The sequence below is a fragment of the Canis lupus genome, chromosome X (genome assembly GCF_003254725.2).
Source record: "Canis lupus dingo isolate Sandy chromosome X, ASM325472v2, whole genome shotgun sequence".
In the NCBI taxonomy this organism is placed as follows: domain Eukaryota; kingdom Metazoa; phylum Chordata; class Mammalia; order Carnivora; family Canidae; genus Canis; species Canis lupus.
Genome location: NC_064281.1, coordinates 14,637,841 through 14,662,117, shown reverse-complemented (window position 1 = coordinate 14,662,117; position 24,277 = coordinate 14,637,841). Strand labels below are relative to the sequence as shown.

The following is a 24,277-nucleotide window of genomic DNA, read 5'->3' as shown; positions in this document are numbered from 1 at the left end:
ATCTGGCTCTTCACTTCGGGGATAGGGGCACCTCACTTCACCCAGTTTCCCTGCCCCTGAGGGAAGTGATGGGGTGGCTGGACAGAACAATGGTGAGGATACAGGCCCAAGACCTGATATGCAGTGACTTGCCTGCCCTTTGTGGGGGGATTAGAACCTGGTCCAGGCCCCGTGGTCTGGCAGTGCCCTCTAGACACTCTGTGGTGGGTGGTGGATTACAGAAGAGGTAGGAGGAAGGAAAAATAAAAGAAGAAGAGGTAGGATAGGGAGCCTGGCTGGTTCAGCTGGAAAAGCACACAACTCTTGATCTTGTGGTCGTAAGCTGGATGTAAAACTTATTTAAAAAGGCCCCACAGTGGGTATAGAGCTTACAAAAAAAAAAAGAAAAGAAAAGAAAAAAAAAAAAAAAGAGGTGAGGAGAGATGTCCAAAGGAACCCAAGTCACCAAGTGATTAACATTTGTCTGGGACCATCTCCATCTGCCTGGTAGAGATCCAGGGAGAGACCCCTACCCAGTCCCTGGGTCCCTCCCTCTTGGAGATGCCCAAAGGCCAGACCTGACAAGGGTGGTGAGAGGTCAAAAAGGAGCCTAACCTCTACCCTTGGGCCACCCTGCGTGCTAGCCCTTCCAGAAGGCTCAACTGGAGGATCTGGCAACAGAGTAATAAGTTTTAAATCAATCAATCAATCAATCAATCAATCAATCTTAAGTTCTATGCTAAGGACTTGTTTTGCTAAAAAAAAATTTTTTTAAAAAGATACTAATTTTGATCTGACCTAATTGTGATAGAACGATGTTAATCCGTAACCAATTAATTCTCTTTTAAACATTACCACTCCATTATGCAACGTCCAAGAAAAAAAAAAAACAATTTTTTCTATACAACTGAGACACTATCCTCATGGCTTGTCAAAGGCTCACTTAAAAACTATCAAAGCAGGTAACTGCCAGTTGTGCTTGTGCCCCCAGATTAACGTATGGGGGGACTGGTCTCCAGTCACATGGAAAAAGAATGCACTAAAGTTTCTCAGCAAAGCAAGTGGAGGGGAGACACTTGACAAGTCATACTGAAGCTAGAGGACATCCGTGGTAAAACACCACTGCAGCTAACAGTAACAAGTCACTGCGTGCCAGGCACTGCTCTGGGTGCTTTTGTTGTTTTCCTTCATTTAATGATCACATGAATCCTGTGAGGGAGGTAGGATTCTTAGGCCTATTTTTACAGATGAGGAAACTGAGGGACAGAGGTTAAAGTCACACGGACAGAAGGTGACATTAATCAAGATGTCCTCTTTCCTGAGTCCAACCTCTCAGGCACTAATGTTAAAACTCTCATTTAGTACATATGAGTGGAAACTGTGCTTATAAAAATCTTTACAACTTTAAAAACATTGTCTTTGTTAGTGTTTTAAAAATAACTAAGTTATTTTTACCATAGGGCGCAGTAGTACTAAAACCTTGATCCAACCCTGCCAACAGGGTGAAAACTGCATAAGCACACAGGGTCAGGAGTACTGAGGGACTCAAGACACTTCTGTGACTTTGGGCAATAAACACCAGAGCTGGAAATCTGACAGAATGGCCCTATTCTAAATTTGCAATGTTACAGGGATGCACCATTTTATTCTGAGTAGAGAACTTAGTAGTTTTATGAAGTACACATAAACACCACTCACATCTGGATTCTGGGCAGTCTCTTTGGGCAGCTAAGAGTAGACAGTCTACATTATTATTAGTTTTTTAAAAGGTCCTTAATCCCCAGGCAGATCTGCTGACAAGACTTAATACATGATACAACTCTCCCTAAATTTTTACTACACGACACAAAGAGATAAAAGGATAAGCAGAGCCAGCACATCATTTTAGCCTGTGACTACCGTTAGGCTTTTTTGTGGTAGCATAAAGGGTGTTTCTCCATTTCTTTCCTTCCACCCTGAATGCAAGTCAGGTGGCACAGAGGTCAAAACTGTAAGCTTTCTAGTCAGACCCCGTGGGGGGCTAGATCTTGGCTCCCCTCTCCTCTCTGCTAAGGGCTGCCCAGGCAAGCACTTTCTCATTTTGAGGCTGCAGCTTTCTTGTCTGTGGAAGGGGAGCTGCTCCCACCCCAAAGGCTGACTGAGAACCACGTGAGCCTGGCACAGGAAGTGCTAAGCAACATGCATGCTCTGTGATACAATAGCAACAAAAGAGATAGTGAAAGATAGCATTCCTTTTTCTTTCTTTTTTTTTTTTTTGAAAGATAGCATTCCTATCAGAAGAACACAATGGAAGATATGTGAGGCATTTAGTGACCAAGCAGATTTTTTTCTTCTTTTACGTGATATTTAATATAAATGCTGACCTTGAAAGAAAACATTACAAATAATGATAAAACACAGTCTCCTAATCAAACAATCTCTCTTGAGAAAGCAAGCAAGCTAAAAAGTGTATCCAGAATTCTTTGAAATCTCAAATCTACAATTAGAAAAAAGGAGAGTAAAAACAAATCAAAATACCCACCATGGATCAAATGCTGGTTGTCTTTTTGAGTGGTTAGTTCCGGAACTGCTCTCTGATGGTAGGGAAGAAACTCTAGTTGATACATTATTTTCATGGAAAGAATTGTCGGGACGAGGAGATGGCACTGAATAACAAAAAAGTCAGTCACTGATGGACTTTTTTGGGCAAAGCAGTTCTTAACTTATTCAACTGCATTCTCTCTCACACAAATCAAACAAGTAAGTCAAAACCCCCCTTCTCCTTTATATACCTTTTGTGTTTTCTGAGGATGGAGGCATTCCAGGGAACATTATCCATCCCCCCAGTGATTACAACATTAGTTTGCAAGGATAAGTTAACATCAGGCAGTATACATTCGAAACATAAATTGACTTGTCAGCTGCTTAAATGAAGAAGATTGCAGGATATTTAAAAGTATGAATAGGACAGCCTCCTCTCACTGTTTTTGACATTCTTTGAAATTGAGGCTTTCCTACATCATAGATCCAACTATGCAAAATCTATTCTTAGTCTGAAGTGACTCTTAACAATATATGTGCTACAGTATACTAACTGTGCTTTAAGCCTTACACTTGGGAGGCAGAGTCAATTTTGTATTTTTTTAAACTAAATTCCAAAGAAATTCAGTTATTTGCAAAAATACTATTTTTCTCTAAGTTCTCAACCCAGGAATGAAGAGAAAGACAAGCCACAACATATGTGGGTACTTTTCTGCCCCTTGTTGGGAGTGGGATGGAGGGAGGCTGTTAGGCTTTTTCTCTAAGTTTTTAAGCTTGATCATAAATCAAAATATATTGCAAATTTCATCACAAAGGAATATACAGGCTAAATATCAAGATAAATGACACCATTTCACCTGACTCAGGTGAAACCAGTAGGACTAAAAACAGGAAGTATTCTGGAAACATCTGTCATTTCAATGGTACCACTAAATCTTCATCCAGTTAGATTTAGTAGAATCACTGAAATGACAGATATCTCCAGATGTTTCACCTAGTTAAGTCTCTTCCTTCTATTTCTGGACTTTCTAAAATAAAAATGTTCTACCTGCCAAATCTTGAAGTGAATTATGAGGAAGACAAATGAGGGGCTTTGCTGATATGAACCAATTTAATTCACTTGCAATCAAAATAAAACTGTCATTCCTAATTAATCAAAACTTTGTTAACATTTTATATTAAAGTATATGCTCCAGACACCTATAGAAATAACACAGGTATGGTCCATTTTGGAAGTAAAACTTATAGTAACAGAAAAAAAGGTATTTGCTCATGTACACAATATTTTAATTAACTTTAATCTGGATTAAAATTTTAGCCCCTTAAGATTCTAAAGTAACCACAGCAGGAGGAAAAACAGAATGCATTAAATGGCATATTCAATGCCCTATACTTTTTCCAAATGGGGGGCTAGGAGGAAACAAGTAGCCTAATTCAATACACATTTAGTCCTAAATAACACTTCTATACATTTATTTAGCCTCAAGTTCTTAGTTAAAATGACCAAGCAACTGTCCATGTTCTCCCCCAATTCATGTCCCCTCCAGCTGTCCCCCCAAATCAACAGAATAGTAAAAAGCCAAATGTTGTGGGTGAGGGCAACTATAGAAGGTCATGATGACTCTTAGGAGGCCTTGAGAAGCTAAGCCTTTGGAAACCCAGAACCTTGCCCCTACTCTGGTGGGCTTGCTGTTAGTCACCCCACAGGGGCTAGAGCTCTGGAGGGGCTCTCATTCATTCTATTGCTACATAGCTCTTCAAAGGGGATGCCTTTTTCTGTCAACATCTCCTAAATCCATACAGCCTCCAAAGCCTCTGTTTCAGCTGTCAGTTAATCATCGAAGCACATTTTTCAGGCTATGCAAGTATACTTGAAGATACTCTTTCATCCAATCAACAAATATTTATGAAACTGTCAGACAGTGTGCTAGTCAATGAGGGTAAGAGAGGAAAATATGATAAAGGGCCTTGCAACCTTGTGAGAGAGAAATGAAGACCGAGAATCAAGTCTGTGTCATGTTAGAGGCCTAGACAAGGAACCATGGATAGAGCAGAGAAGAAAATGTTTTACTTTGTCTGGGTGGAAAGGGAAGACATCATACTGCAGAGGATTTCAAACTAGAGCCTTACATGGGACAAAAATAAGCTATCCAAGTAATGGGGGGAATGTGTTTCAGATCGGAGGAGCAGCAGCTGGAGAGGATGGCAAGGACCAGGGCATGGGATATCTGGAAAGTCATCTTAAGGAATCTAGATCTTGTTGTGATGGCAATGGGAAACCACTGGAGGGCCATCAGCAGGTGAGAGAGGACTGGGGGCAGGCGGTGGGTTGCCTTGCTCTATTTTTGCCCTGTAGCATTTATCTTTTACTGTTCTACATTATTATTACATTTAGTGTAGTTCTCTCCTTGTGAGAATGTGAGCTCTGTGAAGGTGGAGACCTCTGGCTGTCTCATTCATGGACATGTTCTAAGCTAGAACAGTGCCAGGCATACAGGTGACCTCAATAAATATTTTAGGACTTAACTGAATGAATGAGTGGTATGGCCAGGACACAGCTTCAGATGGATCATTCCAGAGACTGATGTGATGGCAATTTTGGGAGATAGGGAGATCAGCTGGGAGGCTACTCAAAGAACTCAAGTCAGAAGCCATGAGGGCCTGAACCCGAAGCAGGGAAAAGTATTGGAAGGCGACAACACAGACAAGGATGGCGCTGACCTGAAGTCAAGTCAGTGAAGTGTAGTGGAGGGCATGGGCTGGAGGTGCAGGGAAGGGGAAGGTAGAGAGGACCCGGGTGGGTGCTCAGAGCTGGGCTTACCTCGGTAGAAACTGCCAACTCTCCTCGGAACAGGGTCATTGTACAGGTGCCGATTTTCTTTGGGGGCGGCACCATCATCAGAGTGAGGGTCATGATATGCTCCACCCTGAGACAAGAAAGAGGTTTATAAAAAGTTACAATAGAGTGGTGATGAGGTGGCTTATGAACTTAGAATAGTACCTAACTGATCTAGAATTTACTCCAGGATCTTTTAGAGAGAAAATTCAGAATTATGGCATGAGGAAAACTACTTAACATTTTAAATGTGAGCCAGTTTGTTATTTGTGGGAGACTGGGTATGAAGAAATTTTAAAAGATAGGCTGTAATAATGTCAAATGACCACTCTTTACAAACAAGTTTTATCATAAAAGTTAGCAACTTGTAGAGAATTCAGACCTCAGACTTCTGCCTTGCATGGAACGAAGAGGTGCCCTCTCTGGAAGATTCTTTAACAGAAGATCGAGCCACAGTCATCTCTGGAGGGAGCTGTTCTCCAGGCTGAAAGTCAAATTTAAAAGGATTTATAAGAGTGTCCTGTTCCTAGGGATGAAAATCACCTAAATCACCATGGGCTTTATTTGGCATAATTAGTACCTTCACCAGCTAAAATAAAAAATGTTAGTTGGCTAAAATACAAATTGTCCCATAAAAGAGTGAATCATTTGATGAATGTAAAAGAATTCAAACAAATGTCACACAGATGGAAAGTGAAATTCTCATTAAAGTTAAGGCAAGCAGGGAAAGAATTAAGCTGAAAATAGTTCAATTAATTATTAAAAACAAAGAAAATTATCTTCCTAATATCTAGATAGTCATGGTTCTCTGTAGCACTCTAATTAGATTCTATTAGTTAATCCAAAATTTCTCTAGCAGATTTTTCCAAAAAGAACTATGCAGATCCAAAATTATTTTTCATTAAGAACTTAAATGGCAGATCCAGATGAAATCAAATGTTCTTTGGATATATCATGGAAGAGAATCAGTATTCCTAATCATTTGTCTTAAAATTTCCTAACTACTGTAATTATATGTACTTAAGTTTTCTTAATCTTCTCTAGGATAACCGTACTTGTATTTCATGTAATTTTCTTAACATCTCAGGCGACACTGCCTATTTCCCTCAAGGAAGTGAGACACAAGCTAAGAGCAGCCTTGGTCCACAATGGTGTTCACTGAAGGGAAAAGAAGCACCTCATACCCTCGAGGAAAACAGGATTAAGGAACAAAATTACCAAGCCATTAGGAGGACTTAGCTGCATTGTGTATCTGCACATTACACACAGAATTTTATTCTTGAGCCTTACACGATGTATCAAAAACATTTTATTTAAACTTTAAATAGGATTCTTTGTCTCCCTCAACTCCCCAAATGTACTATGAAATAATATTCTTTTATCTGATGTAGACTTTCTTCTTCCTAATTTGTGATAAGATCTCATTTGAATTTTAGCACCTGTAGAGTTTACAAAGCTCTCTAGCAAAGTTTTTAAGAAAATAAATGATTTATATCTAACCTAAACTCTTAGGTGACAATGCTAGTTCAGTCCCCTTCTTCTCGAAGGTGGCTGCAATATTTTGTAAGAGTGATTCCCATCATTTACTTGTGGCTTTAGTCACTTGTCAAACCATCTGCCATCTTTGTGCCTTTAAACTTGTACTATCTTGCAGCTTGGTACTGTACCTCCCGAACTGGACTTAAAATTCTGTAACAGCTGGGTCTGTGCTTAGCCCACAGTAACCACTTATAATTAGATTATCTCCACCATGTTCACAGTCTTTTTTCTGGAACTCTGAGAACCAGTCCATTTGTTCTTTCTCCAAGTTATAGCTTTTTTTTTCTTATCTCCTCTATTTACACTATGCTGCATGCCAGCACACTTTACCTAGTTTTGATCTCCATCTCATGTTTATGGGCAGCTGCCAAGGCTCTATAGATCTTTCTAGGCCCCAGAGGTTCTCTCTTCTCTAGAGGGACTCCTCCAACCACTGTTCTGACTCCAGTCATGGCATCTCCCACCATGTGCCATCTCCTCCATGTGCACGTGTACATTTCCCATTTCTCCTCCTCTTACCTGGGTACCAGTCTCTCCAACTTCATGGAGGACTGCTCTGCTTAGGGGCCCAGGGTCACTTCTGCCTCAATAGGTCAGCATGATACAGTACAAAGAATGCTGGCCTAGGGACTGAGACATTGTCCCACGATCCCAATCCTGCCTTGGACTATTTGGATAAACTTGGGCAACCCGCCTAACTTCTTGGATCCTCCGCACATTCATCTATGAAATGAAGAGGTTGAATTAGGGGACTTCAAAAGTCCTTTGTCCTACCCTGAAAAGGAGCTCCTAGGGAAGAAGCCTGAAGGTTTCCTTTATCCTCTATTCAATTCTTCAATTCACACATTGTGTTGTTTGTACATCTGAGGAGTCTTTAAGACCTACCATTTCCCATGAGCACTGACTTAGTCTAGAACATACTCCGCTTTCCTCATGCTTGATTTACTCCAAAAGCCACCTCAAATCTCACATTTTTCACTACAGCAGTGTGGAACAAGTTGCAATCCCCACAGCACACCATGCTATTTACTGTCTCTACTAGCCTCCCCCTCTTTTCTGCCCTCTCTTCCAGAGACTCCACTTCCTCCCCTAGTTAAGCCTCAGAAATCTCTTCTCAGATATCACCTCCCCTGGGAACTGTCCATATCCCCTGCCTGGACTATGCTGTGCCTCTGTCAATGGCACACTGGCCTCTGGCACCGGCCTCACGGTATAGCCATGACTGATCCCTGGTAACTGGGCCCCAACACGCATGCCAAGAGGACAGGGGCCATACCTTCCTCATCATTCTCAAGAGAGCCTACTGTGGTGTCTCATGCAATCAACACCTGAACACATCCTCATTCTTCAGCCATCCACAACTTCTTTTCTTTCTATATCCTAGCTCAGAGCAAGATCTTTAGTTGCTCCCAAAGTCATTTCTGACTGCTCCTATTTATGATCTTTCTCTGTTCTCAACTCCTATTTATAGTCAGTGCCATAGTAATTTGCTTCTTAATTATTTCATTGTGATCATGTATAATTTACTGTTCCCTGAGAGAAGATAAGTTTGTCAAGGGCAAGGACCCTACCTCAAACTCTTCTGTGTCTGAGAACACCTAGCATAGAGAGTGTTAAACATCTAGAAAACAGCCCCCGCCATCATGGAAGCAGCAACAATTAAAATGTATTGGATGCTCTGTGCCAAGCACTGGGCATGGTGCTTTATACACCATGTTTAAACCTTACAACACTACTTGGATGAGGAATCTGAGGCTAAAAGATTATATCACTTTCACAAATTTACATAGTTGGAAGCAGACTACAGAACTGGGACACAAACCTAGGTCAACCTGGTTTCCCAACCTGAGCTCTTAGCTACTTCGCTACACCAACTGCTCCATTACTGACAGTCTCCAGCCCATCTTCAGCACCCATCCTGCTAAACCTCCCATTACATATTCCATCCATATTTCCTGAAGTTCTGACACACGCTGATGAATCTATTTTTATACCCTCGAAAAGAGGAGTATTTTCCCTACACAAAACTCTTCTCTCTTTCTAAGAGAGCTTTTTAGAGCTTTCTCTTTCTGAGAAAGAGGGCTTTTCTCTACCCTCACTTCTTTGCTGCAGATGAATGTTTCATATCATGAAAATATAATTTAAAAAACGTGTTCTGTTGTAGGAATGCTACTTCTTTTAAATAGGTTACTGTCAGCAGTTCTAGAGGTTGAAAAATCAGTAAGATGGAGGAAGCATTAAGATAAAAACATTGCCTTGAGATTTAAAAACAATCCAAAAGACTGTAAATTGACATTTATTTTGGCTTGAAGTTAAATTTACCTAGGGTTCTACATAAATTAGAAATGTTTCAATTCAGTGAAAATATCGAATAAGGTAGAAGTAAAAGGGTACGATTCAAGCAAATGTGGTCTGGAGAGATTAGAGAAAATCTCTACAAATCACACTAAATTTGGGGAAAGTTAAAAAAAAATAAATAAATAAATTTGGGGAAAGTTAAAAACTAACCCATACAACCGATTGATTCTATAATAAATCAAAATAGGATTTTCTCAACAAAATATGCCAGAAAGGAACACTTAAGAAGCAGATTTCTAAAAATAAGTTTTGTTGAGTTCTCCTGAATACTCAACAGTGGACCTTAAATTAATTTTTTTAATAGATAGTCCTTTGAGTACTGCTTCCCTAAATGCATTCTATCAAAAAAGCACAACCTCCTATAGTAGGGAAAATTAAAGACTGATCCTATTCACACCCCACACCACCTTCCCATGATGAGCTAACAGATCCAGTCAAGGTCCAAGTTGTACCTGAGGTGATAGGAGCTGCAGGCTGTTGGCCCTGGCCGCCATTCCTTGCCCTACGCTCAAGCTTCCGTCTAAGCCTTTGGCTCTCACTTTGTCCCGGGTCACGTACATGGAATGCCTATGTGGACGCTGCTGGGAAGAGAAGGGGCTAGTATAGCCCAGTCCATAAGAAAAAGATTCATGAGGTGCAGACAGAGAATGGGAATGGCTGCTGTCCATGTGCTCGGGCAGTTTCAACTCCTCCATCGTTTTAGAATGCCTGGTTGTGGTTCGGCGTGAGTCAAGAGTGCCCTCGCTTCGATTATTTCTCCCGGAGGGGCTGAGCAAAGTTCTTGTGTCACTGTGCCTGGTAGGGGTTGGGCTGGTAGGAGAGTTCAAGTCCAAGCAGCTGGATGGGAAGTACCTACTGGTATTGGACTCTGCAATTTGGGCCCTGGCTTCAGAAAGGTTGCTCACAGACTTGGAGTCACTCAACGCCCCGTGGCTTTTGGCCTTGGTCCTGTAAGAGGGACTCCTAGAGGACTGGGGAATAGTGTCAATGTAGCTATGCCGACTCTGCTTCTCAGTGGGCTGCAGTGTCCCGGCTTTGCTCTGAGAGCTTTCCATAAATGAGTGCCGGTTCTGCTGAGATCTGCTGCTTGACTTGAGGTACTTTGTGCCTGGGCCTTCGGAAGGTTTTGGGTCAATATTAAAATCAAACTCTGTCTTTGACTTGGCTTCTTTTGGGCTGAGAAGATGTGGTATGTTATTGTTGGTTAGATCTTTGCTGGTAGACCCAGGTTGGCTGCTTGCTTGGTAGGTTTTGGTGTGCATGGGACTAAGAGTAGCTCCAGCAAGATTTCCATTTAGGAAGCTTTCGTTGGCAGGCAGACCTTCGTCAGCCCGAGGCAGACCCACACTTAGGTTCTGGATGTCCTTGCTGTTGGATCTGTGGTGTGACTGCAAAGCAGTACTTTTGCTGGCTTGGTTTCTATGTTAAAAACAAAAGAAGTATATTAGTTTCCTTCAATAGCAGACACAAAAAGTATCGTTTAAAAAGTGGGGGGGTGGGGGGGGCCGCGGGCGCGCTTGAGTGGTTCAATCATTTAAGTGTCTGCCTTCAGCTCTGGTCATGATCCCAGGGTCCTGGGATCGAGTCCTATGTTGGGCTCCCAGCTCAGCAGGGAGTCTGCTTCTCCTTCTCCCTCTGCCTGCCACTCCCCCTGCTTGTGCTTGCTCTAATAAATAAATAAAATATTAAAAATATATATACACATGCACACACCCCTAAAATACCTCAAAGACTAAAAACATTAACTCATATGCCAACAAATAACAAGTAACCATGGAAGTAAGCTGTTTAGATCAAGTCACTCTGTAATAAAGCACTGGTCCTGATGAAACAATTTTGACATCCTTAAATGTTCAACTAACTTGTAGCCAACATGAGTTCTAACTAATAATCTGGGAAAATAAGTTTTTGCGTGCTGGTGCTCACATGAGTGTTTGTTTGTTAGGAACATCTGATAAGAGAGCTAAGCTATAACAAACTCTTTATAACTCTGAATGTCAGAGGCAACATTTAGACTTGAAGGTCATGATGTTCCTTGAACTTCCCTTTTATTTGTAAAACTCACTGCCTGCTTCAGAGATACATACTCACAGCACATACAGACACCAGTACTGTCTTTTGTCTTTAGTTTATATCATCAAAGAATCAGAGTTCTTGCAATATACTCAATAAAAGAAAATGACACTCTAAAACGAAATGTAAACTCTGTTGGAAAACATCATGATTAAGGTTTATGTTTTAGAGAGGTGGCAATACTTTTAGGGCACTTCAGATACCTCCATATACACTAAACAGGAATGTTTCAGTCTTTACCTGAAATCACAGGGATCTAGAGAGTTAATTTCTCTCCAGAAGACACAATTTATTCTTTTCATCATCTCACACGTCATTATTCCAAACTGACTGAGGCTTTCTTTAGGATTTAAAGCTTCATTTCCTTCTTGGCTTAAAATACAAAATATAAATCCAGAGGAAAACCTTGTCCTCTATTGGAAAGCTGAAACTGACCTCACAGCAAGGTCAGTTTCTTCTACTGCAACTATTTAAAGAAGCATAGTCTGAGATAGGAGAATGTTTTTAAATGAAAAATAATGTACACAACTCTCTTTTTACTATGCATTCCAAAAATGCTGCTGCAAATATTGCTTTTGCTAAAGATGGTTTGACATGGGAGAGTTTTGTTCCCATCACAAACTAATTGAAAAGTCACATTTTTTTGTCTATATAATGGTAATCTGTGAAACTATGCCTTTCCATTTTCCCTGAAAATCTACCGCTCAGGCATCAAAAGTAAGGGCTCTTTTCCCATCCTCCTACCATGTTTAAAAAAAAAAAAAAAAAAGTATCTGATATCAAGAAAGCCTGTAACAGTTGTGGAAGACCTCATCTCCTAAATGCATTCACTGATCTCTCCTAATTCAGTCACAAGAATTGCAGCATCAAATAAGGTGCTTTAATATGAGCTAACTAAATAAACAGCAGGTCCTAGACCTAGAAAGAAATTACAAAGAAACAAGAATTTTGGGGTACCTGGGTGGCTCAGTTAAGTGTGGGACTCTTGATTTTGCATAAGGTCATGACCTCAGGGTCCTGAGATTGAGCCCCACATGGGACTCTGCACTCAGCAGGGAATCTGCCTCTCTTCCTCTTCCTCTGCCCTCCCCCCATCACCTTACACTCTCTAAATGAATAATTTAAAAATTTTTTAAAATAAAAAAGAAACTAAAGTTTCACCTTCTGCTAAATGATGCCAACTGACTCTATCTCCAGATCAACATAGAGCAGTCATCATATCCTAAGGTATCAGGTTGGCTTTTTTGCAACCCCCTCTTTTTTTTAAAGAGAGAGAGCACGTTGGTGAGACGGTGGTGGAGAGGGGGCAGAGGGAGATCTTAAAGCAGATTCCATGCTGAGGGCAGAGCGGGTTTGATCCCAAGACCTGAGATTAAGACCTGAGCCAAAATCAAGAGCCAGAGGCTTAATGACTGAACCAGCCAGGTACCCTAAAGGTATCAGGTTTTAAACCATCAGAGTCCTTTGTCAACTTTTATCTCTGTAACTAAAATATCTTAGCAACTTTTCAAAAACCCAATCAATAATATGCAAATAGTCTAATCCATAAGTAGATCTAAGTGTGCTGGTTATCTTCTATTTACCCAACTCCCTACCTGTTCTCCATTTCGCTCTGCCCCATTCAGGGCCTCAGGAGCTTAATGGTGCACACTGCATCACCCAGATCCCTTGCCACCTAACTCTTAGTTGGGTTTAGCAGTGCAAGGGGCTGGGGGTGGTCTCTCCTACTCCTCCCCAGCATCAGCACCCTAACTCAGATCATAGCTGTGCCTGTCCAGATTACAGCTCTCATGGGGTGGATTCTCCTGCCTGATTCCCCTGGGCTATCATATTCCCACTTCCTCCCCTTTCTCCTTCAGGTCTAGAGAAGGTAATAGCGGAGATAGCACATGCAGATATTGTGTAATGCCTGAAGCTCCAAAGAAAATCAGAAAAGGATAGAGAAGATTGAGGCCAGCTGCTAGAGCTTTTGAAACTGTTGGAAAACACTTATCTCAAAGTAGAGCACAAACCTACATGTTAGGAAGAACATATTCATAGCAACATAAGATACAATTTCTAATATGACAACGGAGGCTATAACGTTAAGGTAGAAACATTTATCAAAGAGTCAGGTTTCTATAAAAGTACAAAGAGCCTAAACTGCTATTCTGAAAGCTTCTGTCTTAGTATTAATTTGAAGCCATTGAGCTTTGCACATAATTCTTAAGTAGAAAGGGCATCAAATTGTCTTCAAATTGGAGTTCTGCCAAAGCACAACAATAAAAAAAACTGCTCTGAAAATTCCATAGATCTCTGGCACACAACTATAAGGAATCTGTGTTAAACTGCCAAGCATTTAAGAGGATTTTATATATAAACCCTTCTGAAATGGCTGGCAGGACAGATAGTTAATCTCTTTAGTTAAAATAACTTTTCAAAGTAAACATCAAAGATGCAAAGCTATACTTTTATGGAGAAGGATGGCAAAGCAGAATTGGTGAGAGGGCAGGGCAGGCTGAAACACCATCCCACCATATCCAAGGTCAGGAGAACCTCAGCATAGTCTGACAGAGACCTAGGAAGGGGCAAGGTAATGCAAGAGTCCACTGCCTCTTCTACAGAGATGTGAACTTGGACAACAGCTACAAGCTGTGTGAATGTGTCTCAGGGACGAGGCAGCTGAGTGTTTAAGTGGCAGCCAATGTGCTATGATGCTGTGAGTACCTCTACAGTAGTGCTGGGAAGTCCAAGTTAGCCACAGTCTGTGTAGAATTAGTGTCCCCAACAAGAAGGAATTCCATAGAGGAAATATGAACCATAGACAATGTAGAGAAAAGGACAGTTCCACATACATGTAAACTGAGCTGAGATCATTCCTAGAGAAACCACTCAGGACTTTTTCTTGTAAAATTCCACAAAGTGTAAAGACCTAAAAACGAATTCTTCCACAGATTTTATTTACTTATAATTTCTATTCTCGTCTACTTTAAAAGAAGATTTGGGTGGACTCCTAGAAGACCCATATCAACTCATCACCACACATATCCTCCTCACCACATTTATCCTCCTTGATAGAATAGTCCTAAAGAGAGTTCCCAAGGAGAGCCTCAGATCCCCACTGGGATCTCTCAAGTGATGTCATTAGAGGACAAATACATAGGTCCCCTTTCATGGTATGGGTTATACCACTAATCACTATAGCAAAAAGCAAAAACTTATCATCAGTCTACTGAACTTTATATCCTTGGGATCTTTCTTCTTTGCAAATGTAAGCTAGAGGAGTCAAGTGATAATTAAGGTAGAAGAGAGACAAAAGTACCCGAACTAAAACTACGAGTGATCCCAGATAAGACAAAGGCATAATATGAACTTCTTAAATGGAAAAGAGTAGCTAAATGATGACTATTATTCTTTAGTGTATTAAAATCTCATGGAAACAAACAACAAAGTAAATACAAACTTGGTTAAACAGAATTTGAATCTGTTCACAGGCCTTGAAAAAAAAAAAGTAAGAGACAAAAAGACCCCCAAAACAAATAAAACAATCCAGGTAAGAAAGGCCTGTCTTTCTTAAAGGCCACATCTTATAAGATGTGAGGGAAACAAAAATCAAAACCAATCATTTAACAGAGTAAAGAGTTGTAAAAAATAATCACACCATCACAGTTAAGCAGAGAAAACATAGGATGAGTGATTATTGCCAATTTATGAATATGTTCACAGGTCTCAGAAAAGTACCAGGTCTTGGGCTTTCAACTTCTAATAGATTAAGAATAATTATTCTACATGCAGAGAAAATTTCAGTGAAAGGAGAAAAAAATTATATTCAAAAAGCTTCATATTAAGAATTATCATATTCTGTTTTTCTTTTAATAGTAGATGAACAAAACTACTCACTACTTCCAGAGTCTGAGCAATACCAGATAAGACCAGCTTCTTGGGAGAGGAGGGAAGACAAGCCCCCCATCCCAGAAATAGAGTTGTTGTTTTTTTAAAGATTACATTAAAAATTTTTAAAAAGCAGCAATTTTAATCACTATCTACCAAACTGACTTTACTATTTCCATATTCTAATGAAAAAATAACTTCTCAACTCAACGATTAAAAGAACAACAAAAACACAAGAGTCTTCTAATAGAACCAAACCTACTTGGTTCGGTTGCAAAGACTGTCCCAGGTGCCCTCCTACCCATTTGTGTTTGGTATCCTCTTCTCTCTCCAGAAATCCCCTTGCCCTCACCCACACTTTTGCCTCTAAGTATCACACCTGCATCCCATTTATATAGAATCTTCTAAGTTCATAAGGCTAGAAACCCCCTTAGTTGCTAACCTATGCTACCTTTCTCAGGAAATGCATAGGTTTCCATAATATACTTGTTAAAGATAAGTAAGTCTTTAAGACCCACACAACTCTTTAATTGTGGTTCTGAATCATGTAATAAGCATAAGGAAGATATTTTTGAATAAAGAGGGCTTTCCTTCTTTTCTCTAATTGCATCATTTAAGCAGCCACCTCCTCCACCTACTTGTAAGACCAACACTGCATCTGTATTTCCTTAAAAGGGAATATTTACCTATTAGACAAAGTGCTGCTTTCCACATGGTAAGGTTTTCTTTTTGCTGACCTTGAAGGGGAGCGATCCAAAAGTCTCTGGGTTTGAAATGTAGGGTGATTCAAACACTGTTCTGTCAAGTATCTGTCAGCTGGGTCCAACTTCAGTAAATTCTTAGGAAACAAAGTTAGGATCAGAAAGAATAATACAAAGTCAAATTTAAATTGTAATAAAAACCTTATTTCTTTTCCTTATAAAAGAAATGCATGGTCATTGCAGAATATCTAGCAGTTTAGTCCAAAAAAATTTTTTTAAAGAGGACTATCTAAATTACTACATTATCAGGGCACCTGTGTGGCTCAGTCAGTTAAGTGTCTAAATTCAGGGCAGGCCAGCTGGCTCAGCGGTGTGATCCTGGAGACCCAGGATCAAGTCCCATGTCGGGCTCCCTGCATGGAGCCTGCTTCTCCCTCTGCCTGTGTCTCTGCCTCTCTCTATATATCTGTGTCTCTCATGAATATATGGGTAGAATCTTTTAAAAAAAAAAAAAAAGTGTCTAAATTTGGCTCAGGTCATGATCTCCGGGTCCTAGGATCAAGCCCTGTGTCAGGTTCCATGTTCAGCTCAGTCAGAGTCTGTTTCTCCTGCTCCCTCTGCCTCCTCCCCACTTGTGCTTTTTCTAAGTAGATAGATAAAATCTTCTAAATTTTTTTTAAATAAATAAAAAATAAATCACCACATTATCTTACTATTGTTGTCCTCTGGGAATAAGCCCTTCTAGTCCTTTTTTGAATACCATATATACATATTTTCTTTTATAAAATTTGGCTCATATTATACATGTAAGTTTTGGATCCTGAACTTTTCACTTACTAATCAGAAATATTTTTTACAACATAATTTAAACATTTGAAATATATTTTGGATGAAGTATATATTCACATGAAAGAATATACACTCATCTTTCTCTTGTCCCCTTCTTGGGAGGCAAGCCCATGTCAGTATTTTCTTGTGCATCCTTCATAGATACTCTGTACCTATCTCTGTCTGTTCCTTTTATTTTACCCAAATAGTAGCAGATACACAATGGTCTGCACTTAGCTTTCTTTCCAATGGACAGTAAATCTTAAGAGATCATTGCATATTGGTGAAGAGCTTTAACTCTATGGATATGCCTTAGATTGTTTTTAGCAATTCCCTAATGATAAACATTTTGGTTGTTCCTTTTATTATTATGAACAATGCTGTAAGAAATAACTTTACAACATGTTTTTAAATGACTAAAGAAGTGTGTAGTATGGATATACCATAATTTATTCAACTGGTCTCCTACTGTTGCACATTTAAATGGCTGCTGCTTTGCACTATTATAATTAATGCTATGCTAAACACCTGAAATCCTTGAATACATCCATGATCTCTTTCTTGGATAAAAACCCCCAGAGATGGATTGTTAACTCTGCAAACTTTCAAGGATTATTTTCTATGTGTTGAAAATCATCCCCTAGGAAGGTTGTCTAAAAGGATACTCCTTTCTCAGTAACTGAGAATCTACCAACTTCCTGCACCTTCATCAACAACAAGCATTATCATTTTTTAAAAATACTATTTGTAAACTAGATATTTAATAAATGGTATCTCATAGCTGTTTTAATTCACATCTGTGATTATAATGAAGTTGAATATTTTTATGCTTACTGGTTACTTACATTCCTTTTTTTAAACTTACATTCCTTCTTTTCTATTTGTGCATCTATCTTTTTAAAGATTTATTTATTTTGGAGAGAGAAAATGAGAGGAAGGGCAGAAGGAGGGGCAGAGAGAGAATCTTTGGGGATCCCTGGGTGGCTCAGTGGTTTGGCACGTGCCTTTGGCCCAGAGCATGATCCTGGAGTCCCAGGATCGAGTCCCACATCAGGCTCCCTACATGGAGTCTGCTTATCCCTCTGCCTGTGTCTCTGTCTCTGTCTCTCTCTCTCATGTGAATAAATAAGTAAAATATTTAAAAGAGAGAGACAGAGAGAGAGAGAGAGAGAGAGAAAATCTTCAAGCAGACTCCCTGCTGATGCAGAGCCAGACACGCGGCTGGATCCCAGGACACTGAGATCATGCCCTGAGCCAAAATCAAGAGTTGGACGCCCAACCGACTGAGCCACCCAGGTACCTGTCCTAATTTATTTTTAAGTCTTCTTTATATATCACAATAACTAACCCTTCTATGTTGCAAATAGTAGATGTTTTAACAACTAAAATGTTTTCTTCTGGGCAGCCTGGGTGGCTCAGGGATTTAGCGCCTGCCTTGGGCCCAGGGCCTGATCCTGGAGATCCGGGATCGAGTCCCATGTCGGGCTCCCTGCATGGAGCCTGCTTCTCCCTCTGCCTGTGTCTCTGCCTCTCTCTCTCTCTCTCTCTCTCTCTCTCTCTCTCTCTGTGTGTGTGTGTGTGTGTGTATTCTCATGAATAAATAAAATCTTTAAAAAAATAAAAGTAAAAAAATAAAATGTTTTCTTCTAATATTATTTTAGTAGTTGGACAAGATTTTAAAAGGTGAATCATTATTAAAACTAATTGATTTTTATTAACAAATTAAGCAAATACATAAAACATGAACCTACATATCCTAACACAACTCAATAAAACACACTGAATTTGCTGTGACGATATTTGCACAGCAAAATTCAGTGAAGGCATTCTCTATCAGAGAAAGGAAGAACGTTGAAATTCCAGCATTTCCAAATCCATCTCTAGGTCACTTTCATTGGTTTTGCTCACAGTTAACCTCTTTGTGATCCACCTGAACAGTGAGAACAAACCTAGATTTGCTCCCAGTGAGCCAGGATTCAATTTCAGATAACCACCTTTAACCTAGCACCACAGAAAATGTGAAGTCTGATCCACTGAAATATTCACTTTGGGTCAAATGATTCTGGTAACCCAAACCACTCCTTACATGGAAGTGGATTTACATTCATGTTGATTCAGACACAATTCTAAAATTATCTCAATTCTTTCCTCCTCTTTAGAAAATAAAGAAAACTACGGCGGTATATAAAAATGATTTTGGTCTCACTGTCAATTAAAACAGTTAACATCAGAATGGTTTCAAATGTATGATACTGGTTAAAAACAGAAAAGTTGGCTCCTGAGTAGTATTTTAAATTAGAAGTACATATGACTTTCCACAAGCCACATATCTACTAGCATCAAAGTGCTATTTTAAGACTATCAACTGTAGAAATTACTGCATATACACAAAATTATTTTTATATTCATAAATAAAGCTGTTAATTTTCAAATCACTTAACAGGAGGAGGTTTTTATGAGGAAAGTATAAAACTTACTGAGTAAATAGCTTCAAAATTCAGTATTTAGGGGGAAAAACAACATTTTTTAAAAACTAAAATAGAGTCCATATAAATTACTGTAGATTGGGTTAATTCTGGTAACTTGTAACCCCCCCCCCCCGCTAAAATGGCTAATATCTATAACAGATGCAGGATGAGATGGCCATTTTAGATATTTATATATGGACAAAACTAACAAATCTGTTTTAGAGAATGGCACAGAGATATATTTCTTCATGAAAGGATAAATGAGGTTATTTACTTTTCAAATTTACTTTAAAAATAGCTGAAAGACAAAGGAATCATTCTATTTATACTACATTCAATAACAAGTCAATATTAATCTTTGGTGAGAGAACTCAGAATTGTGATTTCCAGGAGTGGGGAGGCACATGGGTATACAGCCAGGGAGGGGGTCATAAAGAGGCTTCTAGGGTGTTAATAATTTTCTCGATTTCAGTCTTGATGTGGTTAAATGAATACGTTTACATTCTAAAAACTAACTGAAATGTATATATAATTTGCATACCTTATAAATATACATTTCAATTGAAATGTTTACTTAATGTTAAAAAATTTGAGGCTAAATATGTTAAATTGGAATTAGATTGTATAATTTCCAAATTGGTAACAATACAGAAAGATTCCAGTTATCTTTGTACTTTTATCTGTGCTAGATTTTACCAATGACACTTGGTAATTAGGTTTGGTAATGATTTAACCAAAAAAAGTTTAGTTATCTTTTTTAAAAAAAACAAAAGGCAGAAAACATGAAATTGTATTTAATTCAGTTCTTTGTCTTTACCCTATTTACATTTTTTAAGTTACTGAATCATTAAGCCCTGATAAATATTGATTGTGTGAAAGAACATATTGACGAAATCCAACTGATTTAAGAGATAATTTATGCCTAATTAACACGAAAGACCCTTGAGGGCTATCTTTTTAACAGCACCTCTCAATCTGTGTTCAGAATACCAGTACTGTAGAGTTATTTTTTAAAAAGTATTGAGTATTAAAAAAAAAAAAAGTATTGAGTATTTATTTAATTAAACTTGGGAACTGTTGAGCGAGACATAAATGCTTCTTTACTGTGGGATTTCTGAAAGCCTTTATAAATTAATGAATGTTGTGAATCTCTACAAAAGGTTATGTGGTATGTATTCTTTCTAAAAAGCCATGTCCCCTCCCCCACTATTACCCCCACACCAATTTGCACGCAGGAACATAGTTTAAAGCACAGCAACGTTCTGAGAGTGCTGCTCAGCAATTCCCAACTGTGCTACGTATACCTTTAGAGACTCTGTGCATAATGTAACCTCCTCTCATTTTGAACAATAAGCTACATGGGCATAAAATAAAATTGATCCATTAACAACTATTTTTTGAAGGTCTACTATCAAACAACCAGCACCAGCTTATGTACTGGCTGGCTATGAGGAAAGCTACGGAAACAGGAAAAACTGGTTCTCACTCAAGAGGTTGTCTGCCTAATGAGGATGAAAAGCTTAAATAAAAAACTGTGAGAATGTTTTAAGCAGTGCAGAGCAGGAAAACTTTCTGGATGAGGGCAGGAGCATGAGGAGGCATGCTCAGGTGTGGTAGTAGCAGTGATCCTGCTGTGGCCCAAAAAAAAAAAAAAGCCAGAAAGAACCCAATCATCAGGGAAAGAAGAAGCCAAGTTAGAAAAAGAGAAGAACTAGGTTCACTTACAAAATAATCCTATGAGAGGCCTCTGATATCAAGTTTAAAAAAAAAATTAGAATCTCTTTTCTTTCAACTTTCATTTTAAGATTTGTTTTGAAATGTTATTACTATGCAGCTCTTCAATGCTGAATAAATTTTTAAATTATTTATTATTTATATTTAAATCGTTATTATTCTATCCATTTTAGGAATGTAATTGAGGTATCTTATGGCCCTATCTACATGGAATGTTATAAAACTAGGTACTGCTTCTATTTTAAATAAATTGCATGCTTTTAACATAACATAGTCCCCCATTACTACTATACATCTATTAACAAAATACATGTATTTTACAAAAGCAGGCTCTGATCACATGAAAACACAAAAAAACTCATAAACCAAAAGACATTTTATACAGACAATATCAACTTGTCCCACCTTCATTAAGTCAAGTAAGACGCTATTTAGAATTCCAAGGTATCTTCTCTCCAATGTCTGAGGATGGTTAACAGCTGGAAACTGTAAGAACAACAGGAGAGGAGTGTCAGCACATGGGGAGTGGGATCCATGTGCATGTACTGTGAGTGCTGGAAAAGGTAGCAAAAAAACAGACATTATTGCTCTAGTGCCAAAGTCAAATTTATTTCCTATGCCTATTACTTTTGTGTCTAGGTATTTGAGGTAAGGATTAAAAGGATTGGGTGTTAAGTAACAGAAAATGTGCAGGTGAAAGAGAATATTAAATCTAGTCAGACAATGAAGCATGTAAAACAAACCTAACTATAAAAATTTGAGACTGTATTTATACAGTTTACACAGTACTGTATGTTTATATAGACAATTCAGTTATAATATACTTTATACAGAATTTGTCTGCTTGCACAGACAATTCGTAAGCCTTTGTTACAACATCATTTACTCCTGAAAATTAGAGAAGTAAAATAAAAAGAGAGAGAGAGAAGGCAGAAGCAAGTACTTAAAAGGCCACAGAAATGGAAATAGTGAATTCAGATACATGTTCTAGCATTGCTTTTATTTTATTTTTAAGATTTTATTTATTTATTCATGAGAGACACAGAGAGAGGCAGAGACACAGGCAGAGGGAGAAGCAGTCTCTCTGTGGGGAGCCCGATGCAGAACTCGATCCCAGGACCCCTGGATCACGCCCCAGGCTGAAGGCAGACACTCAACCACTGAGCCACCCAGATGCTCCTATCATTGCTTTTAAAATACTCTTTTAATGACCTATTTTCAATTCCTTGCTTTATATAAGTTGGAACAGGAGACAAACAGTCTCCTAAATTAATAAATGCCTTTTTAAATAAAATGAGGGGAGGAGATCAAATTTATTTAGGTGCTCTGTCCTCTCTACCACCTCACATTTTGCAACATCTAAGTAGATGAATAAGTAATAGAGCCTGATGCCATGTACTCCCTCGCAATAGGAAGGCTCTTTTGCTTTTAATACGTTATTTTCTTTATACCAACATAAGAGTATTTCAAAGTACTAGAATCCTTAAACGTGTTAAATACGTGGATGGGAGGACTAGTTATGGAGGAAAATTTTCAAACAAGGCCCTTAAGTCATGATTATGACATTATCTGCACACTGTGCTAGGGATGGCCAGAGATACTGCATATGGGTCAGAACTAAACCTTGCACTGAAGGTGCAACTTGCCACAGTTGGCTAGGACAGCAATCAGCACTGAAGTGTACAGTCAAAAATTCTACTTGAGGGTTGGAGAAAGGAGAGACCAAGGCAATTTGCAGCTGGAGAAAAAAAGAATCCATAGACAATATTTGAACTAGGTTTTAAAAGATAAGTAAAATGTGGTGACAGAGAAAAGTAGGACAGCACCCCAGACAGAGGAAGTAGAAGGAATACATGAACTTAACACAGACACAGGCAAACCTATAACTAATTACAGAGCGATGCTATACAAGGCATGGTAGCAATTCTTCTTATTATTTTAGAGATGAAGAAGGTGACAATCAAAAAGTTCAAGTAACTGATTCAAGGCAGGTTACGTAATTAAAAAGCAGAACTAATATTTGCACCCAGGTCTATAATTCAAACCCACACTCTTTCTGAACCTAGGCACCTCTCTCAAGGGAGGTTTTTTTGGATGTTGTTGGAGTATTAAATATCAGCCCAAAGAAAGACACCTGTCATGCTGTGATAAACAACTCTGTACTGCTACGTTGTAATTAATATTTTGCTTATGAGGTCTATCTTATGCTACCAGATGTTCCTTTCTTTCTTCAGAAGTAACATTTCATTGATAAGAAAATTAATGAAGAGAGTGAAAAGGTATTAAAAATATTATGATAAAAAATGACCAAACTAACTTTAAAAAATTAATTTATATGCTTTTGAATGAAATCTACCATTCTCATGTGATAATTCAACAAATAACCAAAACTCAAGCATGGAAGTTTAAATTATATCCCAATGAGTAGCTTCTCTTTCTTTCTTAATCATTTGAACAATACAACACAACAAGAGCACATCTTTAATGAGCACTTACTATGTGTCAGGCAGTGGTCTGGGCATGTTACAGATAATACTTAACCTTCACAACAACCCCATCAGGTAGTACTTCTGTTATCAGCATTTTCTACATGAAGAAATAGAGGCACAAGAAGCTTGCCAAAGTCATTCATGTAGGAAATATGGAGCCAGGCTTTGCACCCCAGCAGTCTGACTCCAGAATCTATGTCCTAGACTATGGGACATCGATCGCTACTTTTTCTAAATAAAGCATACCAATAGAGCAACATCTTGTTGACTTTCCAATCCCTACACAACTGAATCGAAATGCCAATAACACTAGACCGGTCGCCAGTGAGTCTGTGTCTCATGGAAGTTCCAGTTCACACGTCCTACATGCTTGGCCATCTGTCGCAGATATTCTCCAACAGAATGATAAAGGAAGACATTTCCCTCAAATGACGTTGCTAAGCCTCCAAAAAGATTAACCTAATTTAGTTAAAATACCACAAACACTTTCAGACCAAATTGTAAAAATATTAACGTTTATAAAAATCAAAGTGTCATGGAAGCAGCAATTTCTCTGACGGTTATTTATAAGCAGTGTTGTCATGTGGTATCCAGCATCTTATAGATAATACTATTCAGTGAGGAGGTCTGTGAACAAAACAGACCACACACAAATGAGGGAATGAGATCCTTCGTTTGGCCTATCTAACACAAATGCTACTCATTCTTCATATCCATTATAAACTTCCAATCTTCTATAAATCTTTCTCCAGTGAATCCAGCCAATTATGACTTCTAATTTTCCAGAATGTTTAACCCTCTTGTGGTCTCAGCCATATTGAGAGATGTTTTAGAAAACAGTGTAATGCACTAAAGAATGAAGTTTTTTATTATATACCAGGC

At 38.8% G+C, this 24,277-nt stretch overlaps 1 protein-coding gene across 20 annotated transcripts in view; it reads right to left on the bottom strand.

The window, feature by feature from the left end:
- The window catches only part of CDKL5 (cyclin dependent kinase like 5), a 212,381-nt gene that overhangs the window by 23,796 nt on the left and 164,308 nt on the right, over window positions 1-24,277 (bottom strand). For all 20 annotated transcript variants that reach the window (XM_025437899.3, XM_025437914.3, XM_049107266.1 and 17 more), the window contains 6 exons: window positions 21,312-21,392; window positions 15,862-16,013; window positions 9,685-10,651; window positions 5,718-5,819; window positions 5,321-5,426; window positions 2,501-2,624 (listed from right to left, as the gene is read on the bottom strand). In XM_025437899.3, coding sequence (XP_025293684.1) covers window positions 2,501-2,624; window positions 5,321-5,426; window positions 5,718-5,819; window positions 9,685-10,651; window positions 15,862-16,013; window positions 21,312-21,392 — 1,532 coding nt within the window. The remainder of the gene's footprint in view (window positions 1-2,500; window positions 2,625-5,320; window positions 5,427-5,717; window positions 5,820-9,684; window positions 10,652-15,861; window positions 16,014-21,311; window positions 21,393-24,277) is intronic.